The following is a 23,016-nucleotide window of genomic DNA, read 5'->3' as shown; positions in this document are numbered from 1 at the left end:
GGTCAGATCAGCCTATGGTGGATGGTCTTAATCATTAATTGATGTAGGATGTCACCCAGCCCATTGTGGGTGACAACATTCCCTGGGCAGGTGATCCTGGATTATATAGGAAAGCTACGTAAGCCAGAGCAGTGCCACACACCTTTAATCAGCACTTGGGATGGGGCTCCAGACTGGGTCTACCAGGAAAGGGGTGGGGCTCCAGGCGGGGTCTACCAGGAAAGGGGTGGGGCTCCAGGCGGGGTCTACCAGGAAAGGGGTGGGGCTCCAGAGGGTGGGGCACACATATGAGGAACAAGGAGGAAGCGAGGGCTATTAGTAAGCACGACACAGACTTCAGGTTCTAGGCTGACACCGTGAGAAGCAGAGACATGTCCTGGGTGACACAACTGGACCGTCACACTCGAGTGTGGTGCACACGGCTAGACTGGAGATGGTAAAGAGGCCAGAAGGAACCTTATGCAGATCTGGATTTGCAGTAGCTCCAGTTCAGGAGTGCTCTGGAATACGCGCCCAACACTGTGAGGTGCAAGGGGCCAGGATCTAGCCCAGTTTCAGAGCTCTTCCATCTGAGCTCTGTGCACGGACTCTGCATCAGCCATGGCTGTCTCTGCTCACTGCCCAGGTCCTTCTCCCAGTCCATCTCACACGGTCCTGTAGACTCCATTTCCAGCGACCCTCAATATGCCGTGCATCCCACCTTCATGGCTAGATGACTAGGTGCCTACTTCCTGAACCCATCTTTCTATCTAGACAGCTGTCACCCGGCCTGAGCCTCCTCGTCTAAGGCATCAATATTCCTCTGCCTACCTGCCATGCGCCCCCTTCTCCATCTTATCTTTGCTCTCCCCAGACTTGAGCCACAGTGACTGCGAGCAAAGATAAATCTCGCTGCATCCCTAGGTCAACCTTCTAGTTAGTTATAACTAGAGAGCTAGTTAGTAATAAGCCAGAGCCATTGGCCACACATAATTAATATTAAGCCTTGGAATGATTGTTTAAGAAGTGGCAGGCTGGAGAGAAACCGGTCCAGTACAACTGGGCGGGAAAGAAAAGCTCCAACTAAATTTCTTCCCACAATGTTTCCCAAACACTGTATTAAATGATATCAAATTTACGTGGACAATCACTTGTTTACACCATGTCTATTTATACCGGAATGCGGGACTTCAGAGTCTTGTGTGTTTAGCATGTGACACTGTAGTAGTATGTAGCTGATAAGGTATTTGACTAAGAACTCAACTTCCTTGTTGTCATGATGATAAGAGGTCTCTCCCCAAATTTCCTTTGGAATTACTCCCTCCCCATCACGCCCCAAGTGACCTGTTCCCCAAAACAAGAGCGCATTTCTTAAAACACTCTCCTTGTAGTGACAGTGATGTGTTCACACTCAACCTCCTCTAGACAATAAGCTACAGGAGGGCAACCCCCATTACTGAGCTCCTTCTCGTGGCCGGCTGTTCTTCACACTTCTCTCCCAACAGTGTGTTCAGAGAGCCCAGCAAACACCAGTTACCGGGGAGCTGACCACCGTCACCCACTTAAAGGAAATGGAACACAAGCCAGGCTTACCTGTTTCTGGTTGAGTAGCCTTTTCTTTCTTAGCATTGCCACTGGAGTGGGATCGTTTCCGGATCATAGACATGAGGGATCTGTGGGAAGGAGGAAAGGGTTCCAAAGAAATTAGTGGCTGCCTTATGGTCCAACTGATAAATGAGTAATTTGGTTTTTGTCTATTTTCTTTTTTTCTTTTTCTTTTTTTTTTCGAGACAGGGTTTCTCTGTGTAGACCTGGTTGTCCTCTAACTCACTCAGAGATCCACCTGCCTTTGTCTCCCAAGTCCTGGGATTAAAGGTGTGCACCACCGCCTCCAGGCTAAAATGGATAGTTCTAAATGGTCAATGATAACCCAACTCTCCTACACTTGCATGGTTTCTCAACTAGAATTTAAGCAGCCTGCTTTCTGCTTCGGTTAATACTGCTGTTTTCATCCGCTCATAGTTTTGGTTGGGAGCCTAGCCTTTAATGGCTGAGCTATCCCTCCAGACCTCATCAGCTTGTAGAAAAGGAAAATGTCTTAGTTCTCAGTATAAAACTCCGACCACTGGAAGGTGGAACTGATGGCCACCATCAGGGTACACAGCTTTATAAAAGGAGATGGATGTGGAAAACTTTTATACCCTTATATAAAATACAGAACTATTTATTCAAGAAGTACAGGTTACCTACGTAGTACATTCCAGACACAAGGAGGAATGAAAGAATTAGGGAGTGTTTGACACAAAATAGCAGTACAGACAGGGGACTGTGTTATTCTTACTTAGTGAGTGGCCCCTATAGTCAGTACCTGCAGAGCAGGAAATGTGACTTCAACAGGAATATTGAATATCCAGGTATGTGGGGACAGAGCAATCTGCATGGCTGTCTCTCCAGCTTGGGGTTTTAAAAGTTTATATAAAATCTAACTTATGATCAACCGGACCACATTAAACTTTAACAAGCCCGTGTGCCGCTAAAATGCATTATGAAGAATAAAAATAGATAAATCAATTCTATGAATGATATCAAACTCAGAATACAGCCCAATAAAAATGGATAAAAAATCTTGAAAAACTATAAAAGGTGATGCCCAAGTTTCCAACACACAAACAAAAGGTGTTTGATTTTCTTAACTACTAAGGAACATGGTTTTGTTTTAAAGAGACACATTATTTGCTTATCATATCCACACACACAAAAAAAATTCAAGTTTGAAAATACTGAGTATTGGGATTGAGAAATCTCCAGCTGAAGCCATCATGTAAATCAACAGTACTATTGTGGGAAAGTGTCTGGCATTATCTCATAGAGCCCATGAGCCAGCAACTCCATTAGTAATCTTACAGAAACATAGGCACGTGTGTACCAGATATGTATATATGTGTACAAGAAATTTCACATAGACTCTACAGTTTCCCTAGCCTGTAGACAACACAAGCCTCTGCCAGCATCACACTGGATATGTATGTATGTATGTATGTATGTATGTATGTATGTTTTTTCTGTAGTGTAAGTTCTATCTTGATAGTTTGTCCTTTTTCAATATAGTGGATTCTCCTTGAGTACCATATTTCCAGCCCAGGCTTCAGCTTTAAGCTAACATTTTTCTCATCCACTTAGATGATGAACAATAAAGAACGTGTGTTCTTTTTTCATACGTGCAATATAAATTTCTGTTTTGTTACCTTTGCGTACCATGATGCCCAGTGTCCCAGATATGATGTTGTTAAAGAATGTGGTTTCAAGTGACTGCTGAGGACTCCCTAGCCTACCCTGGCATGCACTGGCAAGTAGACTCCTCATGAGGTCCAGTTTGTGGCGTGGAAAAATAAAGACCAAATTTACAACATTCCTTGTAACATCAGAAAGAATAATATATAATAGGTGGCGTCTAATGTTGAGTGGCCGTATCCATACTGTCAAAGGGGGCGGGGACTGTTATGCTTTTCACTCTGGTCTGTGGGGAATTTTCCCAATGTGTCTGGTAATTTTAAGGACAGGCGATTTAGGAGAGAATTAATTAATATAGCCAAACCCAGAGGTAAAAAAGAAAAACCTAAAAATGTAGTAACTGAGAAACACTGGGGGCTGGGGATGTGGCCCACTGGCAGATGAGCCGGCATGTGTGAGGTCCTGGGCTGGATTTCCAGCACTACAAATAAACAGCATGATAGGCTTGTCCTCTGAAGCCATCACTCCTATTTCTATACCCTTCTTTGGGCAGTCGTTGTATCTGTCAGAATTTGCCACATGGGGCTTTAATAATGAAGTTGAAAAAATGAAAACATTCCTTATTTGGGGAATAAACTCCTTTTTTTTTTTCAAGTGTGTGTGTGTGTGTGTGTGTGTACATGCCATGCTATGGTGTGCACATGGTTCCAAAGGCAAACTATTTGGGAGTTGGTTCTTCCCTTATAGAGACCCCCAAATATAATTATTTTTTTAAGTTAGACTTTCTAATTTGTACAGACACGGGTCTCAGGAAAGCATGTGGGTTATTAAGCTGATAGTCATATTTGTTTGTGTATGTACTCGTTATGGTGTTCGTATTATGAAATAGTCAAATAACCCATTTGTTAGAAGTGATCGTGGCAGTGTTCTTGACCTACATACACATCCTGTGGGCTCTCTCATGCTGGAGGACTCATCCCTCTCCCCACCCCTCTGTCCGTGAGGCACGCATGTCCAATACCTACCCTACTTTCTCCCTCCACTACTACATAACCCAATCATACCTGCTTCCTCTATTGGACATCTGTCCTCTAGATCAAAGAAATGGGAGGAGATGAAGAGGAACCATAAAGCCAACGAGGAAACCATTCCCCATCCCTACTGTGTTCGTTTCTATCCGTGATCTATGTTAGTATAAAAATAATGGCTCAAGAACAAAGTTGGAAATCACTGGCAGGTTCAGTACCCATGAAAGCTCAATACAGATGCAAATGTATCTTTGACAGAAAACTATTTTTCTCCAATTTTTTTCCTGAAAAGTTATATCCCATACTATTTAAATCTATCTTAAAAGTTATTCATGCTATTCAATGAAATTTTTTCTTTTAAGAGTCTTATAAAGGAGTCAATAGCTAAGGAATATATAGTCTTGATTCTCATACTCACGTCTCAGTATAACTATAAAGAGTTCTTTGGAGGAAATTCTATTTAGATTATACTTTCAATTCTAGGGGCTCTTAGCATTTCTAAAGCTAAAAATCAAAGGCCGACAGCAAGACTGTAATTGCTTTTTAATAGTTCGCCCTTCTCATAGAAGTGACCTTTCTTATCAGCTCAAAATTCTAGACCTGAAAGATCAAAGTGACGAATTTCCCATTTTAAATGTCACCTTTGGAATATCTCCTACAGACTTAGCTACCCAGGAGAGAGAGAATTTAAAATACCTGAAATTCTTTCAATTGACTCTTGGACTCTATCACCTGTAAAGATTATTTAACCTCAACTACTTCAATGGCTTAAAGTAGATTATGTCATACCCAACTCGGTAAGGCAAAGTAATGAGACCCTTTTTCAAAGGCAAAGTCCCATTTCCATAGTCGTGTGGGAGGAACGCTCTACACATGCTATTCAGCTGGATCAGCTAAGGTGCAAAGCGGGAATAAAGGGCTTCTCTGTGTGAAAGGATTAAACAAATCACATGAGTTAATGAAAGCTAAAACATCCAGCAAAAGTTTAAATGCCATTTGTTCAAGAACAAATTATTCAAAGGCAGCTAACGAACATCATGAGGAGGTAAGCAGTCATCAAAATAAGTAGCATGACTTCTCTAATTCTGGGTGGTGGCACATAGACTCACAAAGGAGGCAAAATCTCTCTAGAATGTACGTCAGAGATGGCAACCTAGGCAGGCTGCAGAAAAAGAGAATTTCTGCCTGCATTTAGGATTCCTTCCCCAAGATCTTAAACAGGAATTCTCCTTCTGGAAGGTTCGACTCTCAGAATTATTAACGGCTTATCTAATTGGATAAATTAGTTGGGATAAAAGATATTTAGTACTTTTAGATTGATTACTAGTTTATAACAATTAGTAGGTTAAGTTTTAATTTACGACTTTCAAATCGAGAACCTCCTAATTCAAGTCAGTGAGGGGAAAACAGTAAAGCACTTTGGAGACCCTCAAAATTCCTTGCTCTTGCGGGTGAAGGTAATCCTAGTGCTGCGGGTGGAATTTTGAAATGAGAAGTATCTGAGAAAAAAAGACAAACATCTAGTTCTTTGAGTTTGGAACACAGCCACTGAATCCGAGTCCCATGGGGGAATCCGTGGGCTGTGAGGATTTCCTCGAAAGGTGACTTAAAACCAAGAATACACAAGAAGCAGGAAAAACGTTGGTCTTCAGGAAATGTTCGTTTCTGCTTTACCGTCCCTCTGAGGATAGAAATCGCTTGGTGGAAGCCACCTGGCCGTGGTGGCACACGGCTTTAATCCCAGCACTCGAAAGGCAGAGGCAGGTGGATCATGGTGAGTTCGAGGCTAGCCTGGGATACATGAGACTCTGTCTCAGGGGGACAAAAAGACAAAAAGACCTGTGTGACTGGCAGGGTCAAGGACAGGAATGCAACAGGGAGCAGGAAGTTCCTGGACGGTACTTACCGATGGACGGTACTTACCGGATTGGGTTGGGCGGTGGAGGGGGAAGAGGCGGAGGAGGCGGAGGTGGGGGAGGCACCGAATTCTCCGACTGGTTCACTCGCTTCTGGAGTTCATCCACTGGGCAGGGAGCAAGGGTTCAGAGAGACCTGAGATAAGTCACTACGTAGTGTCCACACAACAGAAAAAGCAGCCTCTCTCAGATGATGATGGGGCCCGCCGAGTCATCTCCAGAGGAGACGCCTTCTGTCACCCAGGCATCACTAACGCCATAGCTGGAGCTTCGTCTGTGTACGTGCACTGCCATTATTTTCCCGGGACGAATGCGTGGGGAGGAAGAATTGAGCAGGCTGGAGGGAATATTCACAAGGGAGTTCACCCCTCAAACACCAAGAAACTCTTCATGCTAGACTTTCAAAGCGTGTGGACTGAGGGCCGCCCTTAAAGGTGGCATTCGCAACGCATTTTAGTTACTGCATTCTTGTCTCCCACGCTTGATTTCCTTCAGAACCGGCAAACACTAGAGTTTTTAACCAGACTCACATTCCCAAACGCCTATAACTTAAACCTTTTGCCCATCTGAAGAAATGCCATTTATTCATTCAAGTCACGACGAGACAAGCATTTATTGGTCACTAACAATGGGACAGGACCTATGCACGGAGTGAAAACACAGGTGTTCTTCACTCCAAGGAGCTCGATTCAAGTTTGCATCATAGTGCTATCTTAGAGCTCCTGCCTAGCAGGTACAAAGCCCAGGTTCAATCCCCAGCACCACAAAAGAAAAGAAATACATATTATGGTCTAATAGGTGCAAATACTGTATGCACTCAGATAGACCACATGGTCTATCACTAGTCACGCTTTACCCACCCGCCCCCATCCTTAAACAGGCAGCGTGGGCTAGGGGCCGCTCTCCACTCCATACATGTGCATCTGACACTACCCAAAGGGATCTGGAGATCTTCCAAGACAGATGCAGAGTGTGTGTGTAGGACAAAAGTCAAAATCAAGATTATTTGGGTATTTGATCCACTCTAAATCAGGACCGTATCTTCTGGTGGGCAGGCCAAGAAAAAGGCCAGGCAAAAGGAAGAATTTTTTGTTTGTTTGTTTTTTGCTGTTTTCATCTATCCTGATGCTAAGTCTCTGCTCCACTGGAGTTAGAACCCATTTCTCCAGGTATCTAACCCAGCTTGGAAGCCAGCAGCTCTGTGGAATCCTCCTGCCCCCCAGCACCAGACTGGGACCACTGAACACCTCCAGGTTCGTGGACTAAACCACTAAGACTCCCGACCTTTCTGCGGAAAAGTAGTCAGTGGTAGATTATCTGGAACACAGATTAATCCAGATTAATAAATCTCGCAATAAATCCCCCATATATGCACATTCTGTTAGTCCTGTTTCTTTACAAAACCCTGAGCCCATCCTCACCCTAGCCTTCCTGACAGCTGGGATAGCATTCATGTGCCACCAGACCCGATAAAATGCATGGACACTTTTCTTCTGCGTTCCTTTCCTTTAGATTTGTTTATTTGGTTTGGCTGTATGAGTGTTTTGCTCGCATGTATGCTCATCATATGTATACAGTGCCTGCAGAGGTCAAAAGAGGGTATAGGGTCACCTAGATGGTTGTGAGACAACATCTGGATGCTGGGAATCAATCAGTCACCCTCTGCAGGAAGAGTAAGTACACACGAGATTCTACAGAAATCAATCCAAACTAGAATTTCAGGTTTCTGCAACGTCTGCCCCCTCCACTAACCATAAAGATGGCTTCGCCTATCGGCAACTCTGACAGTTACTAAAAAGAGTTGAAGTTTCCTTAATTTCGGGTTGGCTTTCCTGAAGTAATCCGTATTCACTTTTCATTGCGAGTTTTTAAAGGGCAATGAATGTTTCAGAAAGGAAAAGAAAGCCTGCATGGTTCTTCTGCACGGATTTCAAAATTCTATTACAAAGTTAATGGGAAATCTCTGAAGTGAGGGCTGAGGCTGTCATAAAGGGAAACGTACCCACGGCAAATTGCCCACCTTCTCGGGGACGTACAACTGTGTGGTAATCTAGCGCTACACTTGTGTGAGCCTTCCCCCACTGACTGAACAAATGCCTTGGTAGGATCCCTGGTGTTTTAAAAGTTTCCCCATTTAATATGCATACTGTTGCCCACTTCACTGTTAGGTGTGGTATAGAAAGCAACATTCCATTGTATAATTAAACCCCAAAGATGAAGGAGACATAAATACCAACGATGAGGGTATTATTTAAAAAAGGAAAAAGAAAAGAAAGTTCAATTCTTTTCGAAAAAGCACTCCAAAATGAACGGAGTAAAATTAAGCGCTTGGTGAGCGACCCTTTCCAAAAGCCCAAGATGTTGACAGTTGCTGTCTTCCGTGCTAACGGCACCACTGGGCCTTGGTTCTACACAAGAAACTCACAGAGGCTCTACATTAAAAAAAAAAAAAAAAGTAACTTGCAATATGTGTGACTTGGTTGATGACACTTCTCTGCTGAGTTGTGACAGATAGGAAGGGATTAAAAAACAAATCTGCAGTCTGGAGAGATGTCAGTCACCACGACACTCACTCACTGTGTAAGCGAGCATGAGGACCCGTGACCCCGTGAAAAGAGCTGGATGTGGTGGTGTGCGCTTGCAATCCCAGAGCTGCAAAAGTGTGGACAGGTGGGTCTGTGGGGGTCCCTGGTCAGGAAGCCCCAGACTCCAGTGAGAGATATCTTACCTTAAAAAAACAAAAACAAACAAACAAAAAAAACAACCAACCAACAAAATAAACAACAACAAAAACAACCAAAACAAGATTGTGGCCTGACGAAATAACTCAGCAACTAAAAGCACCTGCAGCTCTTGTGAAGGACCCAGGTTCAGTTCCCAGCACTGGCCTGGTGGTTCAGAACTGTCCCTAATTCCAATTCATATATTTTGACATCCTTTCTGCTTCCATAGGCACCAGGAACGCACATGCACGCAGGTAAAACACTCATTGAATACACAAAGTAAAAGTAAATATTTAAAAGGCAAAATACGGCATGGGCAGCTCCTGAAGTTGGTCTCTAGTGTCCACATACAGGTGTGTGCATGCACATACACACGTGTAATAAAATGGTAGGCATGTGCACGTGTGCACACACACACATGTACACTCACATGCGCGCCCACATGCACTCACATGCACACACACGTGTGCACACACACGCACATGCACACACACATGCACACACACTAACCAGAACTACCCGCACGACAGGCTTTGGCGTGGGCACATGAGGTGGGCACAGCAGTCGACTCTGCTCTCACCTGAATGCTTCAGGTTTCTGGCCTTCTCCTCCGAGCTCAGATATTTCTGTTCTAGTTCTCTCTTGTCTTCTTCCAGAAGCTCCAGCTGCTGCCTGAGGTTATGGATCTCTTTGTGTAGTGCTTCATTCTCCAGCTGCTCCTCTAACTCTTTGACCTGTAAGTTTTACACGGCTTGAGTAGGGCTGATATTTCCCCTTGTCGAGGAAAAGGGGGGAGGGAGGTGAATATTCTCACTTGACTTTTTCATAGCTGAAAGATTCCAATCCACCTTAAAAAAAAAAAATCACACAAATTCTGGGTCTAGATAACACTAGCTCTTGTTCATGGGCTAGCTCACTTTCCATTAGTTGTACTGAGCAGTTAGTTACACAAGTCACAAAAGTAAAATAATAACTAAAACTTACCTTTAAAACAGTCACATTATGTCTTTATTATTATTATTGGGTGTTTGTTTGTTTTGGAGACAGGGTTTTAAAGGCATGCACTACCACCACACCTCAGCCAGACACATTATTTCTATATCCTTCTCCAAGAGGAAAACTTTGGTAATATTTTTAAAAGACCCCTGGGACCTATGGGAATGGGACAGGGAAGAAGGCAGATGCCATTTTGTCAGTAATGACAGTTTTATAAAAACATACTTTTTATTTGTATTCGCCTGCATATATGTGTATGCCACATGTGTACAGTTTCCTTGGAGGCCAGAAGAGGGCAACAGATTCCCCTGGACGCAGTTGCAGACGGGTATGAGCAGCCACGTGGGTTCTGGGAGCTGAACTTGGGTCCTCTGAACGAGCAGCAAATATCTTAACTGCTGAGGCGTCTCTCCAGCCCCAATAGTAGGACTTTTATGTGTTTGTGACTCAGTGTTCAAATGTTTGCTTAGTACACCCAGGGCCCTGGATTCAACCCATAGCCCTCAAAACTAGCCAACCAACAGCGGTGCTCCTCAGGTAAATGTGAAAGCACACTCCTTAAACGTTCTCAAAAACCTAAGAATAACCTAAACATCCACCAGCATTATTATTTCACGGACAACATAAAGGAAACACTTTACAATCAATCATATAAAACCATATAGTTCAGCTGGCATCGATGACACACGCCTTTAATCCCAGCACTCACAAGGCAGAGGCAGGTGGATTCATGAGTTTGAGGCCAGCCTGGACTACAGAGTGAGCTCCAGGACAATCAAGGTTATAGAGAAACCCTGTCTCAGAGGGAAAAAAACCAACAACAACAAAAAACTAAAAACGACATAAACAACCCACATAGTTCAATACATACTTAGATGGGAAGATATATTGCCAACTGAAAAATGATAAAAGAAGGCCACGCATCACGTAACTCCATTTAAACAAACCATATTATACATAATAAAACCATGTATTTATATAAAGTTTTGAGCTGCCCAAAAGTATACATCTTAAATTCTCAGATAATCTTAATTTTCTTTTACTGTTTTACCTTTTTTTTAAAAAAAAAAAAAAAAAAAAAAAGTGAGTTTGCCATAAGAAATATAAATTGGGACTCAACGGCTACGGCCCCAGGTGGACAGAAACTTTCATCTACAAGAGAGGTCTGAGAATAAATGAATAAATAGGGCAGGATAAAGCCTGTAGAACTAGTAATTGCTATGGTTTCACCCACAACGACCTCTGCTCCTTTGTCAAACAGGAGAACAGAAAACAACTCAGTCCCAGAGTCCAGTTCAATTCTGTGAGCTCCAGGCTTCTTGTATTATTTACCAAACAAGTTAACCATTACAGTTTATCTTCCCAGGACCAAAAGTTAAAATTTTACACAAGCTAAACACACACAGACACACACACACACACACACACACACACACACAGAGACACACACCACAGAGATACCATATATGTGTGTGTGTATATATCATATTTAAACTCAGATACCACATACACACTTACACACCATACTTACATATATATGTGTGTATGTGTGTGTAAGTGTGTGTGTATGTATATATATATATATATCATACTTACCCACAGACACCACATACATACTTATACATACACACATACCACATACAAAGACATCACATATGCTTCACACACAGAGACACCACACACACATACACACACACACACATACATCACATACTTACACATACAGACACACACACACACACACACACACACACACACACACTTTCTGAAAAGGCAATTCCTGCATGTGGGAGCAGAAAAAGAAATTCTTCACCTTCAGCCCTGGGGAGCAGAGGCTTTGTGTACATCTGCCAACACTTCCCACTGAGGAAACAGAGACCCAGCTTGACCTTGCTCCTTGCTGCTAGAGGTGAACCAGTGTCAGAAGTGGAGACGATCACGCATGAGACACTAACAGGGAGGGGAAACCCAGGTGCAGGTAGCAGCCTTTTCCCGCGAACGAGGTCTGCTCCGAGGACCCACAAATACTGATGTCACTGCTCTAAAGTGGCTCCCGCAGGTCTCTCCACCTCCTCTCTTCTCCCCACCACAAACAATGTCAGGTCTCTCTGCCTCACACAGAGGGACCTGGCCCATGGTGACCTGAAGAGTTCTACTCGGAACAAAGCTCTGAATAAAGCTGTACCAATATCTACAGGAGCCTGCATGGTCAGAAACTGAAAGCAATTAATAACGGCAGGTTTTTCTTCCCCTCCCTCTCAGAATATGGCCTTTGTCCCCCAAGAAGCTCCGCAAAAACCAATACACTCTGCTGTGTGTATCCCGTCCCTGATAACCATCCTTCCCAAACAGACTTCAAAACTAGTTACTGCCCAGTACACTCCGAGTCCTATCCTTCCCTTCCTTCTCCAAACTCACTATTAATGACTGACTTCCTGATCATTTCAAAGACTCCACGACAGTGTGGTATACACGTAGCTGAATAGTACCTTAAATTCACTTGGTATATTTTCTCAAAGGTATTTAGGACTTAGTCAACAAAAAAAAAAAAAAAAAAATGGAACTCTAGAAAACCGTATCAGCACCTCCTGTTTTAATGTGTGATTGTGAGCTGATTGTACATGTACATGAGTTTGTGTGTATGTGTGATGTATATGTACGTGTGATGCGTCTATGTGTGTACATGTGTGCATGCATGTTATACGTACATGTATGTGTTACACAAATATGTGATGTCTTATGTATATTGTGTACATGCATGTGTGTGTATGTACACATGTATGTATATGATGTTTGTATGTACATGTGTGCACATGTAGGCATGTTTATGCTGTGTCTGTGTGTGTACATGCATGTGTGCATGTATATGCATGTGTGTACATGTGTGTGTCCACAGCTCCAGAATAAAATCAGTTACCTTTCGCTGATGCTGGATCCTCTCTTCTTCAAGCTGCTGGATGAGTTTTGAGTTCTCGTCTAATGCTTTCAAAAGCTGCTGGTCAGGAAGGGCGCTCTGCAGCAGAAGGTGGCTTTGTCTCTTCAGCTTGTTTTGTTCAATGAACATCTGCAAAAGTTAATTACAAACAGGTATGCACCAACCCAGCCCATGCAGATCCCCAGTGCAGCTCAAATGGTGGCAGTAAGTGGAATCCTTGCAGACCCAGATGGGAGTGCCTGAAGCAGAACATTGCCGGGATGCAATCCCCAACTTCACACCAACTTCAACACCTCAACCAGTACTCTAAGCACAGAGTGCATACACTAACTGGGTTCTATACCTCAACTTGATGCTTTAAAGTGCATTGACAAATATATGTCAATAACACACCGTGTGCCAGGCACTTTCTATGTTTTGTCTCATCCTCGTGTACACCCTACAAGCTAACTTCCTACTGTGACTGGTAACCTTCACTGACCACTATACAATAAGGTGGTTGTCACTCTGTGTGAGGATGTCTTTCAGCAGTGGAACAACACCATCAACTGATAACTGTGGCCATCGCATTTCCCCTGAAATAGAAGCAGAGGCTCAGGAAGAACAAGCGATTTCCCCAAGGGTATCAAGACCAGAACTTAAACTCATTGATTCACCTCCTCTGCTCTTTATTACACCTGTGTTAGTGAGAAACAGTTCGGGAGGGAGACTTACTAACATGTATTGAATGCTTCATCGAGTTGCTTATGAATGCAACTCGGCTAATTCTCCCATGTTGACACAATTGACAGCAAAATTATTTTCTATTTGTCTGTTATTTATTTTCTCTCCACTGTACCAAGATGACTGGTGGGCAATGCCAAGCATGAGCTATTTACTTCACAAACTCTGAAGTCTCTGAACAGCAGCCCTTTACACTGTCAGGATCTTAATGGAATGATGCTGCATTGACACTGTGGCTTAACTCTAAGCTGTTCACAAGGAGGAAGCTCACTGCAGAACACACAATCACTAACTTCATCGCCATGAAACACAACACGTCAGGAAATGTAGCATGATAAATAAAAGACCCAGAGACTGATATTGGGGTTCAAGCTTCAAGCTGAAGATCAGAGAAGGAAAGCAGCCAGGAGGGAAACCTGAATAGCAAGAAAAACACATTGGAAAGCATAGGAAAATCACATTAAAACTTTAAATTATAGCTGGCAAGATTGCTCAGTGGGAAAATCATTTGCTGCATCAGCCTGAAGACCCATGCTCGATCCCTGGAACCCATGGAGGTGGAAGGAAAGGACACACGGACACACAGACAGACAGACACACACACACACACACACACACACACACACCATATATACACACCATAAATAAGTACTATTTAAAAAAAAAATAAGCTTTTTAGTTTTTCGAGACAGGGTTTCTCTGTGTAGCTTTACAGCCTGTTCTGGAACTCACTCTGTAGACCAGGCTGGCCTTGAACTCACAGAGATCCACCTGCCTCTGCCTCCCAAGTGCTGGGATTAAAGGCAAGCGCCCTAATGCCCTGCCTATTTTTTTTAAAAAAATTAATATGTAGATGAAAACCTTAAAAACAGTTCTAGAGACAATGGACTCCTCTTGCTAAGGAGCAGCAAGCTCTCTTCTGTTTGAAATAAACTAGCATGAGTAAGAGGAAGGAAAGTTCACAGTTTCTGGTTGACATATTTTAGAAGCGGTTGTATTTTGTTTTTTCTTTCAGTCTGGTGCTGGGCACATCCCCTAGAACATCATCAGTGACGGGCCTCGTTCATTAGAAACAAGTCTCATACCTCAAAAGCTTCCGATCCCCTTCTCGACACGATGGAGTTTAAATCTGCACGCCCAGCACTGCAACACCTATTTATATTGCAAGCCACGGCCGCCTCCTGGACCTCGTCCCCTCCTTGCACTAGCTAGCTTAGCATGGCGCCTGTTCTGTCCCTACGTTGTTTGGGCTCCAGGCCCATCAGGCGAACACGAGGGAACCCGTTCGCTTGCATGGTTTCCTACTAGAATGTCCTCATCTAAGCCACTGTGAAGCCTGCAAGAGGTTTTTTTTTTTTTTTTTCTGCTTTGTATTCTAACATTAATGTACAAAGAATGTAACGTTAATATACAAAGAAACATGTGGGAAAATGAATGAAAATGTCGATTTTCTGGGCCACACTCTGTCAACCTTTCAGGAGCTTCATAGCTCAGTGTTCCACGCGGCCGGCCGCTACCTGCTATCTCCACCGTGCCCCATCTATATCCGGGCAGCTGTTGTCCCACAGGGCTCTGACACATTTCAGTTCTGTTTTCCTTCTCACAGATCAACAGAGAACAAAATCCATCTAGTGTCCGAATAAATGAATCACAACATTTCAAATCAGGTAAACCGGGGTTAAACTTCTGTGGAGGTCAATGTTAGCCCGGCTGTGCTTAGGTACAAAAACACAAAACAAAATGAAACAAAACAAAGAAAAAAAAATCCCACATAAGACGCACAACCTGATTTTCAAATGTCTTTCTTGCAACATCCCGTCTTCTTTCTCCATCTTGGATGCCTCTTCCTGGGACCACATTTGGCTCCTTAGCTGCCTTCCCTCAATACAAGGTTCCTTACCCTGAGGCTGGAAATCCCAATATAGATGGAGACCTTGCTGACTGAAGCTCTAAGTTTGAGTTCAGCTACCTGGTGGCAGGTCATCCCCCTGGAAACCAGCCCCAGAGCCATGGAACACCCAGTGCTCAGATGTCAACAAGGTCAGGCGGAACCAGAGAGGGCCAAAGCTTATCTCTGACCCGAGAGGGAAACCATTATGCCCGTGAGTGGCTGTGATAATGGGTGTACAACATGGCAACGTTCCATTAGCAAAGGAAGAATCAACTCACATAATGAGAGCACCGGGAGAGAAAGGCCGATACTGTAACAACTGTCACCTGAGATGACGCTGAGACACAGCCCAGATTCATTCCCAAGGCTACCTGAAACGTACAGACGCTCTGCACAAGCTGGCCAGTCACCACGTTATGGGTCTCTCTGTGGAAATTCTCTTCTCTGCACAGCACTCTACTGCCTATGCTTATATTAGAAATTATTCTGTTTTGGCTGGGGGCAGGGGATAGCTCAGTTTGTAAAGTGTTTACAGTGCAAATATGGAAAACTGAGTTTAATTCCCCAGAACCCATGAAAAAAAAAAAAAAATCGGGCACAATGGTGCGCGCTCATCATTGAAGCTCTGGAAACGCAGATTCTCCGGACTCATCGGTCAGCTGGCCTACCACGTGAGCAATCCCCAGGCTAGTCAGGGATCCTGCCTCAGAAACCAAAGTGGGTAGTGACGTTGATTCCTATCCTCTATACTCGCTTGTGCGTTCACTCAAACACGTTCCTTTGGATTCTAAAATCTCCTCTCCCCCCCCCCCCCATTCCTTTTACAGGGACATCTGTTTTACACATAGTGGAGGTGCAGCCTTAAGATGGCCAGGACAGCTCTGAGGTTGTGCGCAGTGATAAACACGGCACACTCTCAACCTATGTCTAGTCCTCTGACTTCAGAAAACCTAATGGCACACGACGCAGCTCCCACCTAGTGTGTGTGTGTGTGTGTGTAAGCTGTAAGTCTTAGATCTAAGTCACCACGTTCCCCATCTCCTTAAACACTTGTCATCTGTGGTGGGATGTGTCAAATGGCTCTCTTCTAGGTCCTAACAAACTATACAATAACTACTGCAAACCTATTAGGCCACGAGAGCTGGGGCTTATCTGACTGACTCAGCTTGCTTCACCCCAGGGCGCTCTGAAAGGCCACCCGGTTTGTGCATCGTACCCACCTCCTGAGCAAATGACTCCGCCTTCTTGCGAAGGTCTCTCTCCAGATCCAGGTTCACCTGCAGCTCCTCATACTCTTCGGCTGCCAGCACCGACACTTGAGGGAACAGAAAAAAGGACAGGGGCAACAGGTGGAGCAGATTACCAGCAATGCGTGTGGAAGAGATTCTTCCCAAGGCACATGGATGGCCGACCTCATCTGTCCCTGGCTGCTGTGGAGTTGATGCGCTTTTACGGAGGGCACTTTAGCAACGTGAATGGAAAAAGATCTAAAACCATTCACGCCCCTAGACTCGACGACTAACGTACATCCTGAAAGAGCAAGTCGTGGGGGGTGGGGGAGGACACAAACGGAGACATGGTGGCAAGCATGTTCTTGGTACTACTGGGGAGACACCAAAGGACCAGTAAAACACAACACAAGCGATGCCACTGTGCCGACAAAGTCACACTGTGAAATCAAACATAAGGGAAGATGCATGCTTTCAAATAAGCAACGTGAATGCATCTCTCGTTTCCTAAATGTTATCTTATGTGTACAAATGCATCGCCCACATGTTAGTCTGTGTGGCACACGCGTGAAATCAGAAGGTGTCAGGTCCCTTGCTTGTGTGTCACCATGTGGGTGCTGGAGATGAACCCTGGGTCCTCTGCAAAGAAGACAAAGGTGCTCTTGGCCCCTGAGCCATCTTCTCCAGCCCAGTCCTTTCTGTCTTTAAAAGACCACAGACACAAAGCACATCACGGGCATTTCACAGGGCAGGACACACATGACAGATATGTGTAAAATGCCAGTCAGGGTTACATAGCGAGACCCCACCCCTCCCTTTGCATCCCCCCCCCAAAAAAAAGAAGAATTACTGTAGAAAAGGTCCTGTCAAATAAACACAGCATGCAGTCTCCGCTGCTTCCGACATTATGTGGCCTACTTTGTTAAAGAATTGTGTGGGCAGGGTGCTGGGAGCCGTGACGCCATTAGGAACTGGGCACAATGCAGACAGGCCGCTGCTGAAGAGCACTGCTCCGAGCTGAGTCATATCAATAAACTCCCGCCAAGACACTCTTAATGGCTGCTTTCACACTCTGTTCCACTGGGCACTTCAGTCCTAACTGACTAAGGATGGGTTTGCTGTGTAATGACATAGAATTTCAAGCTCTGTTCTCCCGTAAACGACTGCCTCCTCAGACAGAAGCAGAATAGTCTAACTCAAGTAAAGTAATGTAAGTGGCGGTTTGTGCTGGGAATTATAGGTCCCTGAGGGCTAAATGACTTTCAAACCTATTTAAAAAAAAGAAAGAAAGAAAAAAAAAGAAATTTCACAAAGAGAACAATGAAGACCATGAGTATCTGGAGCCCTGGGCAGGGACGATCGGCCCAGAACACTATAATAAAAAGTTAATTTTCCTGTGTCTAGGTCCCTTTGACTTGGATTCTGAAAGGACCCAGTCTAGTCCTGGTGGCATGGTCACATATCCCCATTTCTTTCCAGATAGGGGGCTTCCTGAAGGCAAGGGTCATGTGGTGAGCTCCCGTTCTACACAGTACGCGGAGAATGCAAGCTGCATACACTCAAGTCTCACCCATCTCCTTTTCCTCAAAAACTCTAGCCAGTAAGGATGAGAGGCAGCAGGAAGTCCCGTCCACAAACCGAGTGCCTTGGGGGCAGGTCAAAGGGAGAACAAGGGACACATTAACCCTCTGCTCTTGTTGTCTGGGCGCGGCCTCCAGTGTACACATGTGCGAGTTTGGTCCCCGGCGTTAGCATTAAGAGGTGCAGAGACCTTAACAGGGGTCATACTGCTGGGTAGTAGGATATGCAGGCGCTGCCTGGGAGGGAATTAAAGCTACTCGCATGATGAAGTTGGTCCTCACTAGAGTGGGTTACACCAGGCGTGGTAGCTTAAGCCTGTAGTCTCAGCTACTCAGGAGGCTGAGACAAGAGGATCGCTTCAGTCCAGGAGTTCTGGGCCCTACTGTGCTATGCCGATCAGCTGTCCACACTAAGTTTGGCATCAACACGGTGAACCTTCGGGGAGTGGGGGGCTACCAGGTTGCCGAAGGAGGGGTGAACCGGCCCAGGTTGGAAATGGAGCAGGTCAAAACTCCTGTGCTGATCAGTAGAGTGTGTTACAAAAAAACAAACAAACCAACCAGTCCAGTCCCTCTCTCTCTCCCACCATGACGGTGATGTCATCACCGTGGTATGACCTCCATCAAGGAGGCCACCCCAAAGTTAAGCAGATGATGACGTCATACTTCTGGATAATAGCTGAAGCTGAGAACCTATATTCACTTCAAGGTCTCTAGGCCTGTGTAGTTTGTGATAGCACCACACAGTAGACTGATAAGGCCCTCACGGTCCTCTCCATCAGTGATCTTTGTAGAGCTACACCCAGCATCACTCTCTGCACTCAACTCTAACGTCAGAAGCAGTGCCCATGAGACTCCTGCAGAGTTCCACAGCAAGCATGAGATGCTGACCAAATAACGTGGCATTTTCTTTAGAAGTGTCCATTGGAAACATCTCCCTGAAAAGGCAGCGTCCCGTTCTCCTCGTCACTAGATTTGTTTTTATGTAACTCATCTCAATGGGTATGAATCCCTTGCTGTGTTGGCCACTAGAGGCCCGGAGTCATATTTCAGACACAAAGAGTAAGTATTCAAGACCCCAAAGCAAGGAGGGTCAGGACAATCTTTTTTTTAAAAAAACAGAGTTTGAATATGTATCCCTGTCTGGCCAGGAACTCACTCTGTAGACTAGGCTGGCCTCGAACTCATAGAGATCCACCTGCCTCTGCCTCCACAGTGCTGGGATTAAAGTGTGTGCCACTGGCCAGTTTTCAGTATCCTCTAATGTAAAATGTTTTCATGTGTATGCAGCTTTCTGAAGCTCTCCTAGATTCAGATTTACTAACTAGCCCATCAATCCTATAAATGCTAAAGGGGTAAGCAAAAAATAGTTATGGTCCCACAATACACATAGGACAGAAGTTTACAGGTTTGCAGTTTCAAAATTGGTTAGCTCCAAATCCCTCAAGGGAAATAGATTTTATTTAACTTTTTTTAGTGCAGTGTGTGTGGTGTGTGTACTTGAAGTGTGTGTCCTTGTACATCCACTTTTGTGTACGTATACTGGGTGTTTTTATCAATTAGTCTATCTATCTACCTGTCTATGTATCTATCTACCTACCTACTATCTATCTACCTACTATCTATCTACCTACTATCTATCTACCTGTCTATGTATCTATCTACCTGTCTATGTATCTATCTACCTACCTACTATCTATCTACCTACTATCTATCTATCTACCTGTCTATGTATCTATCTACCTACCTACTATCTATCTACCTACTATCTATCTACCTACCTACTATCTATCTACCTACTATCTATCTACCTGTCTATGTATCTATCTATCTATCTATTTACCTACTATCTAGCTAGCTAGCTATCTACCTATCTATTGTTTTCGAAAAAGGGTCTCTCATTGAATCTGATGTACATTGACTCCTCTAGGCTTTTTCAGGAACCTTCCTGTCTCTTATTTCCCTAGTGCTAGGATTACAGGACCCTAGGGGGTTAGGGTCTCACTGTGTAGCTCTGCCCTGCCTGAAACTCACTATGTAGACAAAGAGATCCATCTGTTTCTACCTGCCAAGTGCTGGGATTAAAGGTGCATGCCCTCATACCTGGGTAGAAACCCCTTCCAAATGTCCTCACTGATGATGAAATAATAGACACAAGAGAGAGTCACCAATAAGCAAAACACAGCCTAGGAAAAAAACCTCAGCTCTAGGCACAGGCATAAAGAGGCACCAGATATACGTAAAGCACAATGTGTTGGAGAAAATAAAGACTGAAAAGACATACCTCTGTTGCATTTTTCTAAGACTTTCCTCTGCTCAAGGACTTCTGAATTTAAAACATCTTTTTCTTGCTTAACTTTATTTACCTACAAATGTAAGATGTGGAGAAGAAAAAAGAAACAAAACACCCAAAACTGTAAATAAGATGTATGGCAACAAGAGACCCTCAAGTAGCTGTCCGGCTTTCAATATAGTTCTGTTGTTAAGTGGCAATGCCCATCAGCTCTTTAAGAGCATTAAAGAAAGTTCTGTGGAACTTCAAGGCACAACTGAGCTCCGCTCATTTACTTATTCAACTGACATCCATCAGGCCCTAGGACACAGGATAGTATGTCACCCTCGGATATTTTCAATGCAAAAATCCATGTTGTGATCACCCACAAAACACACCTATCATTTAACAGGTCGATAAGTAGTCAACTTTAGGTTTTAGCTTGAACTTCAAAATTGCATTTGAAGGAAGCACATATTATACATTTTTAAGAAGATAACTTTAAACTTGGATGACTTTTGGCCTAATAAAGTATATCTGTGATATTCTCTCCCAAACTTAAGTTCCTGAAATAACTTCAAACACCAATTAATAGGAACGAATACCATAGAGCAGTTTTTGTTTTGTTTTGTTGTCGGTTTGTTTGTTTTTATTGTAAAGCTACCCAGGTCAAGGTAGATCCATCTCACATGCATTGTGCTGAATTTTAAAAGACAGGTTATACTTACAGATTCTAAAATCACTCAGAATGCCCTGAACCCCTCTAAGCAGGTAAGTACACACACGGGAATGCTAATCACCACGTTCGGAGCAGCAGCTGCTGGGGAGCCTGGGCATGGACTGAAGAGCCAGCTGTGGGGGGTCCCTGCATCGCATTTTACTGTGACCATTGGCCAGCTGAGCAGATGTGTGCAAGACCACTGTCTTCTGCTCCATTTTTTTCTAGATGTTCACAACAGTGAGAATAAAAACAACCCCAACTGTCTTCTAGCAACACCTCTAAGAGGCTGAGCAGATGGTAACAATGTGTTCCCCTCTCTCCTCTTCTGTACTTACACTCAAGAAGCAAACTACAGCACAGGCTCTTAACACAGCCTGGGGTCCATCATCAGAACCTCCAGAGAGTTCATGGACTGTTTCTCTCGAATAAATCTCTCCCTCTTTTTTTTTTTTTTTGGTTTTGGTTTTGGTTGGCAAGTGGCATGCAAAGTCCAACAGGGAAATCCCTCCCAAGACTGCCCCCCCCCCATTATTACTGTGTTCCATACGGTAGGGAGGCAGGAGGGCGTGGCTGCCCAGCCTTTGTGTGCGACAATGCATGCAGGAAGGTAGCTGACCAGGTGAGACTGCTCACTCAGGACACTTGGGGCTGCCGAAATGCTGGCAGACACTGGCTGAGAAACTGAACTATAGACTCTGAGACCCACGGACACCTATTTAATCAAGGTTGTGAAGACACATCCTTGAAACCTTGTTACAAACAGAAGATAACTGAGCAGGGCCCCATGCTCACAGGCGGCCCAAGATAAAAACGTTCTCCCAAATCACCCTTTGACCTCTCTCCTGTTCTGTGGGAAGTACACATAGCAGCAGCCCATCCCCCACTAAGCTGGCTGGCTATAGCCAGGTCTTGCCTTGAATCAGTAATAGTGGCCACAGCTTTTTGGGCGTGGCTTCGGGGGCCAGAAGTTGAAATAGTGGACATGAGGTGTGGCTGGCTTCTCTTGCTCGGGTTCTGAGACAATCGGGTCTTTATTATTATCTGTGTGAGTGTTCCCTGACAAACACCGATTTGTCATTTATCGTGGGTCCAGTGAAATCTTTACACCCTCGCCTTCAGTTGAACACTGAACTCTACTCTCATCTTCCTTCACCGGGCAGCAGAGTATGTGACCTGAGGCAGGAGTCACCATTCTAACAAACTTGCCTCCTATCAATCAAAGTGGGTAACAATGTGTACCCCACACCTCGCAGCCTGACCTCGCAGCCTGATTGGCTAAGCTGGGGAGTGATCCTGATCTTGCTTTCTGTACATTTTATGAATGACTGAAAGGGAGGTTGAAATGAAAGTTGACACATGGTACTAGTATAAAGTTAGTTTTTTGTTTGTTTTGTTTTGAGACAGGGTTTCTCTGTGTAGCGCTGGCTGTCCTGGAACTAACTCACTTTGTAGACCAGGCTGGCCCCGAACTCACAAAGATCTGCCTGCCTCTGCCTCCCAAGTGTGGGAATAAAGGTATAGGCCACCACCACCCAACTCAGATTTGCTTTTAGCAGCAAGTTTGTAATTTAGCAAGCCATGAGTTTAAACGCCAAGGGCTTGGCCTCTCAGGCCTGAGGTACGTACTTCCTCCATCACTTCTGTGAGTTTGCTCTTGAGATTTTCCAGCTCAATGGCTAACAGCTTCTTTTCTTCTTGGACAGACACAATTTGATCTCGGAGTTCTGCAATTTTAGAGGAAGGGATTTAAAATAAACTTTACTTTTCAATTAGCAAAGTAACAGGCTTCCTT

General features: G+C 44.3%; 1 protein-coding gene across 3 annotated transcripts in view; it reads right to left on the bottom strand.

The window, feature by feature from the left end:
* The window catches only part of Shtn1 (shootin 1), a 104,464-nt gene that overhangs the window by 36,725 nt on the left and 44,723 nt on the right, over positions 1-23,016 (bottom strand). For all 3 annotated transcript variants that reach the window (XM_051199669.1, XM_051199668.1, XM_051199670.1), the window contains exons 6-12: positions 22,851-22,948; positions 20,516-20,597; positions 16,643-16,737; positions 12,791-12,937; positions 9,458-9,611; positions 6,162-6,261; positions 1,573-1,652 (exon numbers count right to left, since the gene is read on the bottom strand). In XM_051199669.1, coding sequence (XP_051055626.1) covers positions 1,573-1,652; positions 6,162-6,261; positions 9,458-9,611; positions 12,791-12,937; positions 16,643-16,737; positions 20,516-20,597; positions 22,851-22,948 — 756 coding nt within the window. The remainder of the gene's footprint in view (positions 1-1,572; positions 1,653-6,161; positions 6,262-9,457; positions 9,612-12,790; positions 12,938-16,642; positions 16,738-20,515; positions 20,598-22,850; positions 22,949-23,016) is intronic.

Source organism: Phodopus roborovskii, unplaced genomic scaffold (genome assembly GCF_943737965.1).
Source record: "Phodopus roborovskii unplaced genomic scaffold, PHOROB, whole genome shotgun sequence".
In the NCBI taxonomy this organism is placed as follows: Eukaryota; Metazoa; Chordata; class Mammalia; order Rodentia; family Cricetidae; genus Phodopus; species Phodopus roborovskii.
This window is presented reverse-complemented; position numbering and strand designations above follow the sequence as displayed.